Source organism: Chiloscyllium plagiosum, unplaced genomic scaffold (assembly GCF_037043375.1).
Source record: "Chiloscyllium plagiosum isolate Xiang-an unplaced genomic scaffold, Cpla_swu_hap1 HiC_scaffold_12, whole genome shotgun sequence".
In the NCBI taxonomy this organism is placed as follows: domain Eukaryota; kingdom Metazoa; phylum Chordata; class Chondrichthyes; order Orectolobiformes; family Hemiscylliidae; genus Chiloscyllium; species Chiloscyllium plagiosum.
This window is the reverse complement of record NW_028270150.1, coordinates 42,979,113-42,996,569: the sequence shown is the minus strand read 5'-3', so window position 1 is coordinate 42,996,569 and position 17,457 is coordinate 42,979,113. Positions and strand designations below refer to the sequence as shown.

Below are 17,457 nucleotides of genomic sequence, written 5' to 3'. Positions count from 1 at the left end.
TGGTCTATAGTTCCCTGGCTTGCCTCTTAAACAGTGGCACCACGTTTGCCAACCTCCAGTCTTCCGGCACCTCACCTGTGACTATCGATGATACAAATATCTCAGCAAGAGACCCAGCAATCACTTCTCTAGCTTCCCACAGAGTTTTCGGGTACACCTGATCAGGTCCTGGGGATTTATCCACTTTTAACCATTTCAAGACATCCAGCACTTCATCCTGTAATCTGGACATTTTGCAAGATGTCACCATCTATTTCCCTACAGTCTTTATCTTCCATATCCTTTTCCACAGTAAATACTGATGCAAAATATTCATTTAGTATCTCCCCCATTTTCTGCGGCTCCACGCAAAGGCCGCCTTGCTGATCTTTGAGGGATAGGGTAAATAGAGAAAGTCTTTTCCCTGGGTTGGGGGGTGGGATGGGGGAAAGAGTCCAAAACTAGAGGGCTTAGGTTTCAGGTGAGAGGAGAAAGAAAAGGGACTAAAGGCAACTTTTTCACGCAGAGAGTTATGAGTGTATGGAGTGAGCTGCCAGAGAAAGTGGCAGAGAATGGTAAGATTGTAACATTTAAAAGGAATCTGGATGGAGATATAAATAGGAAGGGTTTAGAGGGATATGGGTCAAGTGTTGGCAAATGGAACTAGATTAGATTAGGATATCTGGTTGGCATGGACGAGTTGGACCAAAGGGTCTTTTTCTGTGCTGTACATCTCTATGATTCTATGAAGTGTCTCTTGACATGTTATTGCAAGAGAGAAAAAAAGGCCATAGGGTAGAGGGTAGCATATAGGCACAGAGAGAAGGTTGACTGGCTAACAAGAAGCTGAAAGTAAGTGTAAATAGGCCTTTTTCAGGTTACAAGGTGTAAAAGGCAGTGTCAAAGTAATTGGTACTGGGACCTCTTGCTCACAATTCATATAAATAGCTTAGAAAAGAGACAGAAGGTTTGTTTCCAAATTTGTTGATGTGGATGTGGGGCGTGAATAGACAGTGCTTTGGAACATACCCTGAGACTTTGGTGCCTGGTGTCCAATGTGGTAGGCTCTTTAGTCCAAGTAGTAAGCTGAATCTGTCCAATGGGGCAAGCAATAATCCCCTTTAATTGGCAACTTACTGCTGCCTGGCAAGAAACATACCATGCCGCTTGTGAAAAACATAACAGATGGCTGTGATGCTCCCATTGACAAGATGGGCATCACTAGACTCTCATCCAATTCTGCCTCACATCTCACATAGCCCTAGTTCCACCCCTAGTCTGAGATCCAATCTTCGCCCTTTTAAACGGATGTAAAATTCAATCATTTGCTACCTTAGCCTTACTCTGAGATGATTAATTCATCCTATGTCCTGAAACAAAACCAAATCTAAAGTCAGTTCTGATGAAGAGTCACGGGTCTTGAAACATTAACTCTGCTTTCTACCCATAGATGCTGCCAGACCTGCTTAATTTTGCTAGCAATTTCTGTTTTTATTTCAAATCTAACATAACCTGCTTTCTGATCAATAACAGAACATACTGTTCTGAGAAACTATTTCAAAACCATTCTATGAATTCCTCATGTAAGCTACTCCTGTCGATCTGATTTTTCTAGTTGATATATCAATTGGAGTCACCAATGATTATTGCCATCACTTTATCACAAGCACCAAATATTGATTCTTGTATACATTGCCCCACATTGAGGTTACTGTTAAGGGGTCTCCACTATACTCTCACAAGTGATTCTGTCCTTTGTTATTCCTCATTCCAACCTGAACAAATTCCACATCCTGATCTCCTAAGTCAAAGTTTTTTCTATTACATAATTGCCATCCTTGATGAACAGCCCTATCCTTCCACATTGACCTACATTCCTATTCTTCTTAAGTGTCATATACTATTAGGACCTGATCCTGTCTTCCTGCAACCACATCTCTGTAATGTTTATAAGTTTCGATGTATACTACCAATTCAATTCCATTGTTATGACTAATCAGTATATTCACCTACAGAGCCAATAGTTTTGTCTTTGTTATCTTTGCAACTTTTAGGATTCATTGTTGGTATATTCCTAGAATTATTCTCTCTTTCCCTTCCTACTATTTTCTGACCCTCATTTCCCATATTACTATTTTCCTCAGTTCCTTGCTTTGACTCTTTGATCTACTATTTTTTGGATTAGTGGTGCTGGAAGAGCACAAAATCTGGTTTCCAGCATCTGCAGTCATTGTTTTTACCTCTTTGATCTTCTACATCATACACATTTGAGGCCTTAGCACTTATTTTGAGTGAACCCCCTTTCTATTTCCATCATTATCCACGTTATAAGAATAGTGGCCCCAGCATGGTTCAGGTTTAGATTATCCCAATGGTATAAATCCGACTTACCCCAGTGCCACTGCCAGTAGTCTAGAAATTAGGACCTACATTAAGCCAAGTATTCATCTCTCTAACTTTATGTACTTTGTGCTGAGGTAGTATTCCAAACTGTATAATAGGTTTTGCTTTTTAATTTAGCACCCAGAACTCCATATTGTCAATGCAAATTATCTTTCCTGAGTCTGGTACCTACATGGATCACAACTGGATCTTCTTCCTCCCACTCCAAGCTCCTCTTCAGCCATAAGCAGATGTTCCAAACAACATTGGCACTTACCCAACAATGTGGAAAATTGCCCAGACACGTCCTGTTCACAAAAGGTAGGGTAAATGCAATGCAGCCATTTCCCACCATTCTAATCTGGATCATCAGTAAAGTGGTGGAAGGTGTCATTAACAGTGCTATCAATCATCACCTGTTCAGCAATAACTTGATACCCTACACCCAGTTTGGGTTCTGCCAGGGTCACTGAGTTCCTGACTTCATTACAGCCTTGGTTCAAACATGGACAAAGGTGGGGTGAAAGTGACAGCCTTTGACATCAAGGCCACATTGCACCAAGTGTGGCATCAAGGATCATGAGCAAAACTGGAGTCAATGGGAATCATGAGGCTACTCTCTACTGACTGGTACATAGGAAGATGGTTGTGGTTGTTGGAGGTCAGTTGTTTTAGCTCCAGGACATCTCTGCAGGAGTTCCTCAGGGTAATGTCCTAGGCCCAACCATCTTCAGCTGCTTCATCAATGACCTTCCCTCCACCACAAGGTCATTCGTGTGCATGTTTGCCGTTGATTGTTCAGCACATTTGCGACTCCTCAGACACTAAAATAGTCCAGGTCCAAATGCAACAAGATCTGAAAATATCCAGGCTTGGGCTGATAATTGGTAAATAACATTCATGCCATATAAATGTCAGGCAATACTTATCTCCAACAAGACAGAATCCAACCATTGCATCTTGAAATTCAATGGCATTGTCATTACCAAATCTTCCACTGTCAACATCCTGTAGGTTACCATTGACCAGGAACTCAGCTAGAATATCCATATAAGTACAGCGGCTACAAGAACAGGTCAGAGGCTCAGAGTACTGCAGTGCTAGCTCAACTCCTGACTCCCAAAACCTGTCTACCATCTACAAAACACACATTGGGTGTGAGATAGCAGCTCCCTACTTGCCTGGATGAGTGCAGCTTCAACAAAACTCAAGGAATTTGAAACCATCCAGGACAATGCAGCCCACTTGATTGGCATCACATCCACAAAAATTGATTCCCTCCACCACTTATGTTCAGCAGCAGTAGCAGTATGTACTATCTACTAAATGCATTGCAGAAATTCAATGCTACTTTGATTTCACCTTTCAAGCCCTTTGTCACTACCACCTAGAAAGACATGGGCAATAGATATATTGGAACACCACCACCCATGAGATCCCTTCCAAGCCACTAACTTGGAAATAGTGTTGCTGGGGCAAAATCCTAGATTTCACTTCCTAATAGTATTGTGAGTCAACCTACAGTACATGGATGGCAGCAGCAGCTCAGGAAGGCAGCTCACCAGCACCTTCTCAAAGGACACTGGGGATGAGTAATAAATGGTGATCCAGCCAGCAACACCCACATCCCACACATGAATAAAAGAACCTTGACATCAGGCAGGCATCATAGCCATTTAGATTCTTACTCCCTCCTGCAGAGAATGGGTCAATTATTCTCACTGTACTATCTCCTACTACTACAATTACATTCCTTGTTGCTTGCTTCACTTGAATGACTTCCTGTACCATGGTTTGTTTGTTTGATTGTCCATCCATCCTGCAGTCTCCCAATCTCATTCAAACAGGTTGAGGGTACCTTAAACATATTGTACAACTGGAGAGAATGACACTGCTGTGTTCCTGCCCTCTGGGTCTCCTTACCTACTTTACTCACAGTCACACCTTCCTGCCCCTGAGCACTGACTGAATCAGAAGACCCTAACCTATGTGACTGCCTCCCAGTATAAAGAATCCAGGATGGATCACAGTGTCTGTAGTTCAGCTTCCAGTTTGTTAACTCTGAGCTGATGCTGCTTGAACTTCAAATATTTACTGTAGACGTGTTTACCCGGAATCACAATAATATCCAGGAGTTCACACATGCAGCAGCCTTGGCATATCACATATGCATCATTCTTAATGAGTTTCAATTAATTATTTAATTACGAATCCACTTATTTATGTTGCTTTTATATATTTTATTACCCTTACCATTAACTTGTATGCCATGCTATAATTTAAGAATAGAAAAGATCTTCACCACTTACCAGATACCCACAAAACAAATAGTTCCATTCCCTGTAGTAGAGGGAAGACTAATTCTAATCAGCTCCAATATTCTAACTCTGCCTCTGAATGCCAGCCTCAGAGTTCTGTTCCTACCTGCCCCTCTAGGTGATGCTAGCTGCCTAATTCAGGGTCCTTCTCTCCCCTGCTCCTCTCATAACGTCAAAATAAAGTTGGTCAGAAAAATCCATGTTTACAGAATGCAAAATGGCAGTTTGTGCTGAGTGGAGTAGAAGTAGCAGCAAAAAGCCAAACTTTATGTAAAATAAAATTGCTACGCAGGGAAAGAAACCTTCACTTTTAGTAGCAAAATTTTAAAAATTGTGCTCGTCAATGTTTTAGTCAAAGAAGCCTTGCAACTCCTTTTATCATTCCTACTGTGTTAGGAATAATTAGCTGGGATGAGTCTGAGGTAGAAGTGGAGGAGAAGGGGTCAGCCAAGCCTCTGCATACTATTGAAATCATCCATGTTTTCAATGTTATAGAATATTATGGTTCATAATGGGATTTGGCAATTTAATTCTACATTCCCCGAGAGGGAGCACTGATCCAGGCCTAGGAAATATTTGTTTGAATGTAGAAAGATTTACATTCATGTAGTAGCCAATTTCTGCAGGGAAAGTTCCCACAAACAGCAATGCGATAGTGACCAGATGATTGTTTTTGTGACATGGATTGAGGGCTATATATTGAAAATTGGGAGAAAATCACTGCTTGCTTCAAAATAGTACCTTTAGATCTTTTACATCCACCTGCAGGCCTTGTTTAACATCTCATCTGTAAAACAATACCTCAGTGCCACAACAGAATGTTAACCTAGATTTTTTGTGCTCAATACCTGAACTGGGACTTGAACCAAACTTCTGACTGAATGGTGTTTACTGAAGCACAGTTCACATGATTTGTGTTTAGATCTACTTATGCGAAGGAATTAATCACTGCACATATCAGACCTGCTCGGAGATGGACTGCGGAGATATCGGGCCTGTACGGACAGGACATCTTGTTGATCATTATCTCCTGGTACAACTTGTTCATTGTCAGTGTTCTGAGATGTTGCCATTACTGTTTTTCAGTTCTATAAAAAAACAAGAAAAATAAATGTTTTTGACATATAATAAGACAGAAATAGAAATAATGAACAAATAAATATAATCAAAAATATCATTTCAAACTCTCAAAATAAAAAGCATTAAGCATCACAAGTTTGATCTTTCATCCATATTGAGCTATCCTACTCAAAACTCTGTACCATTTAATTATTCTGACAGTATTCCTCAATCCCAGCTGCACTGCAACACCTGACCTTCATATTTTCGATTCTCTATTCTCATACTATCTGAGCTGAGATTGCCAATAAAAGTTGGAAGAATTATCCTTTCACCTTTGTGGCCTGTGCTCAAATGCTGCTCAGGCGGAGAAATCTTCTACTTTCTTTGATTGTTAAAGGCTCTGAATGAAATGATCTTGAGAAAATGTCAGCTGACCTTCAGGAGTCAGGAGCTCTGCACAATAACAGTAGTCACCAAATCTGGGCAGTCATTTGGTTTGGCAGCCTGTTTTATATCACACAGGATGTACTTTCCAATGGAATGTGGAATGAAACAGTGTTCAGCAAGCAGACAATCCCATCCTATGAATTTCACACCAGGTCTGTTTGGTTAAAATTACCCCCCACTACCGTTAACACATTGTTGAACAGGAGGAATGTGGAGAGAAACTAGAAACGGCAGAAGCACATTACTAGGAATACAAAATAATCAAATCATGCTGAGAAAGCAATGTAGGAGCAAAAGAACAGAAATATTGCTGGAGTCAAAATAACTTGCATCAAACATGCAACTACAAGCAAAACTTATCAAGCTTCAAACATCTGTAAAGGCCAATAATCCTTGCTGCCAAGGCCGGCACATCTACATCATGGATGAGTGCAGCTCAACTTTTGTTGAATTGAAAATATAGTTCTTAAAAGGGCTGCCTAGAGTCAGATATTATTTACTACAGATAACGTATAGTGACAAAATTGGGAGGAATACAATATTACTCCGTATACTCAAGTCAGGAGATGGATCTGAGCATACTTGTGCTTTGCTTGCTTAACTCATTAGTGATTGACAGCAATAAAAAAGAATTGACAAGATATTCAGGTGCATGGCCAGAAGAATAGGGTTTGTATCTCAGGGGTGGCATAATCCACCAGAAAATGAGCTGGCATAATCCACCAGAATGGCCTCAGTTGAAGCATGAATTGGATCAAATACAAACATAAACACATGATGGCTTTTGAAAGGACAAAGCGAAGGAGAATGACATTGATTGCTCAGATTAAACACTGAAACTGAGGAAAATGCTGAAAATATAGACAAACATTATATTGGGAAAAAGGCTTGGATAGTTTACATCTTATTCACTTTTCTATTAAACATAGATGATCAAGTTTGAAATAGAATAAGGGTAATATTTGACCAGATATAAACTTGTGGGTGCATCCATGAGTCCCACTGATAGGAACCATTAGCTGGCCTGGGCAACTTGTACGTTTCTGTACTGTCTGGGGGGAGTCGATTTGGACGAAGGATGAGAAGGTGAAAACCGATTGCCAACAAGCCAGGTTAGGTTACAGCATGCTAACATTCCTTTTCAAAAGTGGCTTCAGGCCAACAGGTTAGGTTGCTTAACATCTGCCACAACTGGGTCTAGCACGCACCAAGCACTCTCAATTTCATTTGTGGATCAAATAACAAATGGTATTCTATTTAGGATTGTAAGGCTTAGGATTCCAATATGCATATTTAAACCTGCCTTTTATCTCTTTGTAATGGGAGTGATAGGTGCCTATTGAAGGGCCTGCCTGAGCATTGAATCTGGTGATGTCCAAGGTGCCCATTTCATTATACTCAGAAATTTTTCCCTTCTGTAAGATGGTGTAGCAGTTGAAAATCTCAATATTCACAAATATGTAACATAAAGGCATTAACAGGGTCAGAGAAAGGAATAAGAGTTGATTGGACAGACTATGGATAATCCCACAAAGTTAAAGATATGCACTATTATAAACATTGGAATTTCTTTTAAAATGAAAGTTGCGAGATTAATTTGTGTTTTTCATATTTGGGTCGGGATGCAGGGACCACAATGATTCTATTTTCTGACAGGCTAGAGGTGACTGATTATGTTTCAAATCCACAGATATGTCACCCTTATTGCTATGTCATGGGGGTTTTCATTGGGATGAAAACATTGCACATTGTACTGCACTCTATGCATTCCTGAACACTGGCCAATAAAAATGGACTCCCAATTTAAGGTGCTTAGCCATATGGTCTCCAGTTGCTCTTTCATTGGATATCAACATTTGTTGTGCAAACTTCATTGCCCTTCAACTGAATGGTTTGCGAGAAACATTACTGTGGATTATAGGAGTAGGGATGGCTGATTTTCTTTGCCAGAGGGGATTAGTGAACCAGATGACTTATTATGACAATTGCACCACAAACTAGTTTTGTAATTCAGATTCTCAGCTGTGGTGGCATTTCCATCTGTGCACCCTGACCCAGGGTCTCTGGATTACAGTGACATTGCCACTGTGCCACCAGATCCCCCTTTACAGATAGTTCCACTTTCTGCAGTTTGTACTCATTCATAGAAGATTAAAACCTGACTGACCCCATCAACCAGACTCCTTAAAGTAAATAAAAAGTAAAATGGTAGGGGCTACTACTTAGAGGTTGCAAAGTAGAGAGCAGGAGAGTCTGCAAAGCAACATATTGCAAAAGGCATGCCTATGTGCATACATATTTATTTAGTAAAACAAAGAAAAAGTTATGGTATAAATAAAGTCAAGAGACTTGACCTATCTTTGCTTTTGTATTGTAGATTAAAACGGTTATTTAAATGTCAATCAGCAGACTAAGGACAGATTCCCCTACTCACCTTTGAAACAATGCTAGGGGATCTTGTATATTCTTCTAAGCAAACAGATGGGCTTTAGTTTTACATCTCACTTGAAAGACAGCAGCTCAATGCTCCTATAGCACTACAATGGAGAGACAGCTTTAATTTTTTTTGCTGGAATCTTGGAGAGACATTGTGGAACTGGAACACCCTAAGTTAGAGACAAATGTATTACAACCCACAGCTGACAAGTTTCAGACATACCTTTGACATCTCTTGGCAGGATATGGTCCCCAAAAGAGAGGCCTGAAGAAGAGTCATTTTGGGACTTGAAATGTTAACTCTGTGTGTCTCTCTCCTCAGATGCTGCTAGACCTCCTGAGGTATTTTTTAAAATCGCTTTCTGTTTATAACTCAGTGGTCTTGGAGCATGCTAATCTCATCAGCATACACTCACTGCTACATGCCTCTGCACTGGCTCGGCCTCGTACATCACATGGATCATGGCCATGTTCCCAAAGGCATTTTGAATGTTGGACTAGACACTCACAGCCTACTCAGCAACCAGGCCCAATAAGGATAAACTGTAAGCTCAACTTGAATATTGACATTGACAAATGGAAAACAGTAGGGACTGTTTTCCAAGGTGCCCATTTCATTATTCTCTGAAAATATTCCCTTCTGCAAGATGATGTAGCAGTTGAAAATCTCAATATTCACAAATCTGTAACAAAAAGGCATTAACAGGCTCAGGGAAAGGAATAAGAGCTAATTGGACAGACTGTGGATAGTGAGATAGTAACAACCATGATCTCTGAAGACTTGACTGTTTAGAGAGACATCAAAAGAAGTGAGCAGAAATGAAACACTCAGCGTGGTGAGAAGGGAGTTCAGAAATAATAGAGGCCAGTGAATTGTGTACCTTCGCAGCCTCATTATCATCAGCTTCAGCAAATGGGGCAGAGTTTGATTAGAGTGTGAATCCTGAATCACAGCAGGCAATGTTTAACACAGAGTTGACCATACAGGCCAAAGCATCATTTCACAATGAAATGTAAATATAGGCAAAAGGACCCTTGAGCATTTTAAAAATATTCTGTTCTGATAAAAGGTCATCCCAAATGTAAATGTCAATTGAGTGGCTATGGAATTCCAGCAATTTTCTCTCTTTTACTTTATTTCTTATGTATTTTTATTTTCTCAGACAGTTCCTTAAAATCTATTTAACCTCCACCTCTGAGATCACAATAGCAATTCAAAATATGCTGGAAGCATTCTTTTTCTAAAACAACGTGTTTCAGATCTCCTGATGTGATCTTCAATGATGTGATGATTACTAGCCTGGAGTGCCAGCAGCAAATAAATAAACAAAATAATTGCTTTCAATTCAAGTCAACAAAATCTACCATTTTAAATGTTCAAAAATAAAATGGCTATTTTGAAAAATGCTACTTTTCTGAGAATAAACCACAAAAATGGCAGCATCTTTCAGATTAACTGAGGATGTAGGTCACTATTACTGGCTCATTTTCAGTTCTGCTAGTCTTCATGCAACATTCTTTATGCATTCTTCTCAGATCAGATAATACTGGATACACAGATTTGATTTCTTATCCATAAAGAAAAAAGACAAGAGTCTGAAAATGGTGTCATGTATTAAAGTTTACTGATGTTTCATAGATTTTACTAACATCCTAGTCTGTCAGAAAAACAATCTCCCATCTGGATGTAGTTTTTAATCAGGATGTCAAAGAAAAGGTAATACTGAGGCCTGAATCATTGGAAAATCTGTACAGAATTTCATGATTTAGCTACTGTCAGATGGAAATGTAGCAGAATAAAATTTCTGTGATTGTGTCCAATTGATCATTATGACCAACAAAATTCATAGCCATGGCCCAGTTAGTCTGGCCCTCCAGTGCTGGCCCAACTGGACTCTGTGGAAGAGTTTCTAACTTATATGAATCCAATGGGCATAGCTGCTACTGTAGGTGTACTTGCTGCACTATATATGTTGGAAATCTAATGTTCATGTTTTGTTCTCGTAGAAGGTTTTCCAGCTCGCCTCCTCATATGTCAGGTAATCCACCTCAATCCCCATGTGAAAAGCCAGTCCAATCACAAAAGTTTACTTGGTTTTGTGTGGACCCATCTTTGCTGGGGTGAACCAATGTGCCCACTTTGAGGGCAACATTCCTCACCACACAACAATACTGACCTGCTATATACTGCATGCATCAATTAAGACAGCACTGGGAATCTTCAATACAAGATCTAGCCAAACATCATCTTCACACGAGTGGGTTTGTGGAGTGGATGAATGTTCTGCCTATTACAAAAATAAATTCTGGGAGGGTTTAATCCAATTCATTAAAAAAGTTTGGGTCATAGAGTCATAGAATCATAGAGATGTACAGCACGGAAACAGACCCTTCGGTCCACCCCGTCCACACCAACCAGTTATCCCAACTCAATCTAGTCCCACCTGCCAGCACCCGGCCCATATCCCTCCAAACCCTTCCTATTCATATACCCATCACAATTCCTTTTAAATGTTGCAATTGTACCAACCTCCACCTCTTCCTCTGGCAGCTCATTTCATTCACGTACCACCCTCTGAGTGAAAAAGTTTCCCCTTAAGTCCCTTTTATATCTTTCCCCTCTCACCCTAAACCTATGCCCTCTAGTTCAGGACTCCCCCAACCCAGGGAAAAGACTTTGTCTATTTATCCTATCCATGCCCCTCATAATTTTGTAAACCTCTATAAGGTCACCCCTCCGACGCTCCAGGGAAAACAGCCCCAGCCTGTTCAGCTTCTACCTATAGCTCAAATCCTCCATCCCTGGCAACATCCTTGTAAATCTTTTCTGAACCCTTTCAAGTTTCACAACATCTTTCCAATAGGAAGGAGACCAGAATTGCACGCAATATTCCAAAGGTGGCCTAACCAATGTCCTGTGCAGCCGTAACATGACCTCTCAACACAACCACTTGATGAAGGAACGGCACTCCAAAAGCTAGTGCTTCCAATTAAACCTGTTGTTGTGTGATTTTTAACTTTGTATACCCCAGTCCAACACCAGCATCTCCAAATCATCTCAACTCTTGTACTCAATACTCTGACCGATAAAGGAAAGCATACCAAACGCCTTCTTCACTATCCTATCTACCTGCGACTCCACTTTCAAGGAGCTACAAACCTGCACACTGAGGTCTCTTTGTTCAGCAACACTCCCTCGGACCTTACCATTAAGTGTATAAGTCCTGCTAAAATTTGCTTTCCCAAAATGCAGCACCTCGCATTTATCTGAATTAAAATCTATCTGCCACTTCTCAGCCCAGTGGCCCATCTGATCAAGATCCTATTATAATCTGAGATATCCTTCTTCGCTGTCCACTACACCTCCAATTTTGGCGTCTTCTGCAAACTTACTAACTCTACCTCTTATGCTCACATCCAAATCATTTGTATAAATGATGAAAAGTAGAGGACCCAGCACTGATCCTGTGGCACTCCACTGGTCATAGGCCTCCAGTCTGAAAAACAACCCTCCACCACCACCACCCTCTGACTTCTACCTTTGAGCCAGTTCTGTATCCAATTACTAGTTCTTCCTGTATTCCGTGAGATCTAACCTTGCTAACCAGTCTCCCATGGGGAACCTTGTTGAACGCCTTACTGAATTCCATATAGATCACATCTACCGCTCTGCCCTCATCAATCCTTTTTGTTACTTCTTCAAAAAACTCAATCAAGTTTGTGAGACATGATTTCCCACGCACAAAGCCATGTTGACTATCCGTAATCAGTCCTTGCCTTTTCAAATACATGTACATCCTGTCTCTCAGAATTATCTCCAACAACTTACCCACCACCGACGTCAGGCTCACTGGTCTATAGTTCCCTGGCTTGTCCTTATTGCCCTTCTTAAACAGAGTCACCACGTTAGCCAACCTCCAGGCTCCTGGCACCGCATCTGTGACTATCGATGATACGAATATCCCAGCAAGACGCCCAGCAATCACTTCTCTAGCTTCCCACAGAGTGCTAGGGTACAACTGATCAGGCCCTGGGGATTTATCCACCTTTACGCGTTTCAAGACATCCAGCACTTCCTCCTCTGTAATATGGACATTTTGCAAGGTGTCACCACAGTCTATATTTTCCATATCCTTTTCCATAGTAAATACTGACGCAAAAACACTCGTTTATCATATCCTCCATTTTCTGCAGCTCCAGACAAAGGCCGCCTTGCTGATCTTTGAGAGGCCCTATTCTCTCCCTAGTTACCCTTTTGTCCTTAATGTATTTGTAAAAACCCTTTGGATTCTCCTTAATTCTATTTGCTAAAGCTCCTCTAACATCCGGCAAAAAAAATCAAGAATTTAATTTATTTTATAACTGGTGATAACAATATGTATTCACTTAAGTGTTATAATATTTGTAATATTTATTTGAATCTGCATGTAACAATTTTAACATGAAAATTCCCCACAATGATATCAAGCTCGTGAATTATTGCCCCACCCAATACTTTTCTTATGTTGACACCAAAAACGATTGATAAAATGTAACATATTGGGCCAATTTTAACTCATTCGAAACCACTCACATGCACAGAGTCAAAACAGCCCCCACTCTGCTTGCAGCTGATTCAATAGGAACTCTTAAACCAATGAATATTAATGAGAGACAAAAAAGTATCAGGCAGAGTTTAATAGCTCATGGCTGAACCTCTATCTCAATGCCATATTCCTACTTCCTCCCCATACCCCTTGACACCTTTAAAATATAAAAAAACCTATCTCTTTCTTGAATATATTCAGTGACTTGGCTTCCACAGATATCTGGGATAAAGAATTCATTCTTCATCTCAGTCCTAACTGATCTACTCTGCATCCTGAGACGGTGCCTCTTGTTCCAGAGTTCCCAACCATGAAAAACATCCTTCCTGCATTTAGTCTGTCCATCCCTGTGAGAATTTTATTACATTTCAATCAGATCCCCTATCATCCTTCTAGACTCTAGTGAATAGATGACAAGTCAAACCAATTTTTCCTCATTGGTTCTGCCATCTCCAGTACCAACCTAGTGAACATCTGCTGCACTCCCTCTATGGCAAATGTATCCTTTCTTGTGTAGGAAGACAAAAACTGCACACAATAAGTAATATAGTAAGACAACAATACATATATGGAAATATTGGATTCCAAAATTCTACAGATTCTGAAGCAGTTCCCACAGATTGCTGGGTGGTAAATGTAACCTCAATTTTAAAAAGGGAGCAGCAATTAAACAGAAAATTGCATACCAGTTAGCCTAACATGAGCAGTGGGGAAAATGCTAGTGTTTATTATAAAAGGGATGATAACAGAACATTTGGAAAGCATTAACAGGATTGGACAAAGCCAGCATGGGTTTGTGAAAGATAAATCATAGTTAATAATCGATTAGAGACTTTTGAGGATGTAACCAGTAGAATATACGTATATACATGTTTTACTTCTGAACGCAAATCCACTTGCAATGAAGGCCAACGTAACATTGGTCTTCTGCATTGTTTGCTACACCTGCCTGATTACTTTCATTGACTCGTGTACAAGGACACCGAGACCACTTTGAACATTCACATTTCCCAATTTCTCACCATTTAAACGATGCTCTTCCTTTCTGCTTTTCACATCGAAGTGTATAACTTCATATTTAGTCACAGTTTACTGCATCTGTCATTTGGTTGTCCACTCACTCAACTAGTCTAAATCACCTTGCCTCCTCCTCACAACACAGTCCCCCCAATTTTGTGTCACTAGTAAACCTGGAAATGCTGCATTTGGTTCCCTCATCTGGATCATTCATATACCTTGTGAACATTGAAACTCAAACACTGATCCCTGCAGTATCCCACTAGTCCCTTGGGAAAATGCTCATTTACTTACAGACTGCTTCCTGGCTGTCAACCAATTCTCGATCAATATTACCCCCACTTCATGTGATTTATCTCTGCCCAGTGTCCTTTTATGAAAATCCAGATACATCACATCCACTGGTTCCTTGTTATCCATCCCACTAGTTTACAAATATTGTCAAATATTTAAAAAGACAATTCTGAACGGGACTAAAGATACAGCAAGTGGATTTAAACACTGCCTTCCAGCTGCTAATACTTTTACATTTAAGTCATCATTGGACAAGCATATGGACGTACATGGAATAGTGTAGGTTAGATGGGCTTCAGATTGGTATGGCAGGTTGGCGCAACATCGAGGGCCGAAGGGCTGTAATGTTCTATGTTGTATAAACTGTCCTAGAGGAGTTGTGATCGCAAGGAGTTGTGATCGCCATTGGACTGGAAGCATTCTCTCTGTTTTTCTCTCTCTCCGTAGATGCTGCTAGGCATGCTGAGTTTCTCCAGCATTCTCTATGTTTGTTTCAGATTTCCAGCATCTGCAGTATTTTGCTTTTATAGAGTATTGGCTAAGACCAGTATCAAAAAATTCAACTGGTGGAAAGAGAACCGAGCAAAAGCAACCAGGCTTCCACACATTCAGAAAATTTATGTTCTATCCTTTAAAAAAAGACACGAATAAAGGTATTATAAAAGTTCCCATATGTTTTAATTTATGTTCATTGTCCTGTTAATTCAACAGGCTGACATTTCATCTGGATATTTTTGAGTGAGATAATAAGGTGACATAAATAATTTCAATCTCTACTTTGAGGTGTCTTACATATAATCTTCCAGTGGTGAAAGAGTTCAGAGCATAAGTTAAAAGAAGTATAGCACTATGCCTTTCAAAGTGTCGTAGCTGGAGAGGCGCCGGCCTGAAATGAGAGACTGGCGATTATTTTGAGGCTGTGACAGCTGCTGGTTACAGATGACAGCCTCCCCCCCTCCAAGGCAGACTGAGGCCTATGGAATGTGCCCTTTGATGGCAATGACAGGCGACACCACTCGACCCGTTTCAATGTTTACTTACTTCATTTAAAAGAAAAAGCTTACCGTTTCTTTCAGAAACTTCCCGGTCTTCCCATCGGGCGTCAGTAAAACAAAAGTGTTCGAAAATATTTGAACGTGCCTCTTACCTGGGTACTAAACTTTACTTTGTGACTAAACCGGGCTGCACACGGCCAGAGAGATCCTGACAGAGGGCTCTCTCCGTCTGGAGTGCACAAAGAAGCTGACGCCTGATAGGCAAGGGACAGAAATAACCAAAAATAAAACCGTGCAACATTCCTTCGTTCTCTCCTTCATTTAAATCTTAATCTCCTTTATTTAAAACTTATTTAAATCCTTCATTGATGAATAAGTTATTATTACAAATGAATATTGAACAATGGTGTATATTACTTTTTATTTATTTGAACTATGTTTGTGTAGGACCCGCTCGACTGCACTTGGTGGAATCAGTATTATTTCAGTCAGGATAAATAAATCACAGACTTAATCTTGTGATGGGGTCAGATTTCAAAAGCTGCTTTAACAAGGCGTATCAACATCCTTCGAAAAACACTCGTTCTTTGTCTGATTGCAATGTACCATTAAAACTAACTTTTAGAAAACTTGCTAGTAAGTAATGGAGACAATAACATAAATAATTTGACAATGCAAATGAAATGCTGTAAAGATGAGACCATTAGTAGTGCAGATGCAAGTGATACTTGTCAGTATTTCTCATGAGTAAAACAGAAGCAGAAGCAGAAAGCGTGAACTGCCAGCACTAATGTCCAAGGGTTGTTTTAATCACGTGAAAACAAATGTATCATTTCGTTTATGAATGAAGGATGAATTTTCAGGGGTTTGTGCTCCAACCCTTTACTCTTTTGATGGTAGTTTAGTTTCAGAGGTTTCACATTCTCTTACCACAAAATAAACATTTTTGTATTTTTTTTTCTATGATGGAAATAACCACAAACGACAATGTGCAATACACAGCATCAAATACTCTAAACTAATGGCCTTTTATCGCATAGTCTCAGAATGAATCCTTACAGCTAAAATCCCATAATTCATTCAGTAGCTGAAGGCGGGTCCATGACACATTGTCTGCTGATGGGTCATTCCCAGCTGTTTTTATCAGTTTTGCCGTTGCTTTCCCCTCACAAGAGATAAGGGAGAGAGCAGACCTCCAGCCAGAGTTAGAACTGAGCATATGTCTGTCAGTGCTAGTCACAACACTAGCTAGTTTTCTAGACAATTGAGCTAGCTAACCTTTCAGACTAACTCCAAGACCCAAGAAGGCATAACTAGAATTGAATTAGATTAATGACTGGCCTGTGATGAAACAAAATGCTTCTTTTAGACAGTATTTAGAAGCATTATAGTGGGTTTGTGATTTTAAAAAATGATTTTAAGGTTCTAGGATTCTTTGACACATGTGGTAGGATCTTGTACTCCTGGAAGTGGTGAGCACGGAGAGGCAAGGGTACCTAATGACATGGGGCAATGGTGTACCCAAACCTGAAGCCTTGCCATCTCCCTCAGAATTAAGCTATCAACAGGAATGGTCAATGTCAACCTCCCAACCTTGCTGCCAATTGAGACTGGGCCTCAAGAACTACTGCCCTCTGATTGACTGGGAGGTCTCACTGGGTGGGACTTGCAGAACTGACCCAGAAGATGCAGTGTGGGTCTCTCATTGGTCATCCAGCTGGCTCACTAAGACCTTCAACACCACAACAGGATTCACCAATAAGGAACAAACAAGGGGCGGCATGGTGGCTCAGTGGTTAGCACTGCTGCCTCACAGCACCAGGGTCCCAGGTTCGATTCCAGCCTCGGGCGACTGTCTGTGTGGAGTTTGCACATTCTCCCCGTGTCTGCGTGGGCCCCCCTCTGGGTGCTCCGGTTTCCTCCCACAGTTCAAAGATGTGC

At 40.5% G+C, this 17,457-nt stretch overlaps 1 protein-coding gene across 4 annotated transcripts in view; it reads right to left on the bottom strand.

The window, feature by feature from the left end:
- styxl2 (serine/threonine/tyrosine interacting like 2) overlaps positions 1–15,788 on the bottom strand; it is a 47,659-nt gene extending 31,871 nt beyond the window's left edge. The window contains exons 1-2 of one of the 4 annotated variants that reach the window (XM_043701020.2): positions 15,669–15,788; positions 5,643–5,767 (exon numbers count right to left, since the gene is read on the bottom strand). In XM_043701020.2, the coding sequence (XP_043556955.2) occupies positions 5,643–5,752 (110 nt within the window). In that variant the 5' untranslated portion in view covers positions 5,753–5,767; positions 15,669–15,788. Of the gene's footprint in view, positions 1–5,642; positions 5,768–6,073; positions 6,095–8,847; positions 8,944–15,585 lie in introns of those variants that run through there. The other 3 variants (XM_043701021.2, XM_043701019.2, XM_087992720.1) reach the window with 3 other exon arrangements.
- Positions 15,789–17,457: the final 1,669 nt, after the last annotated feature.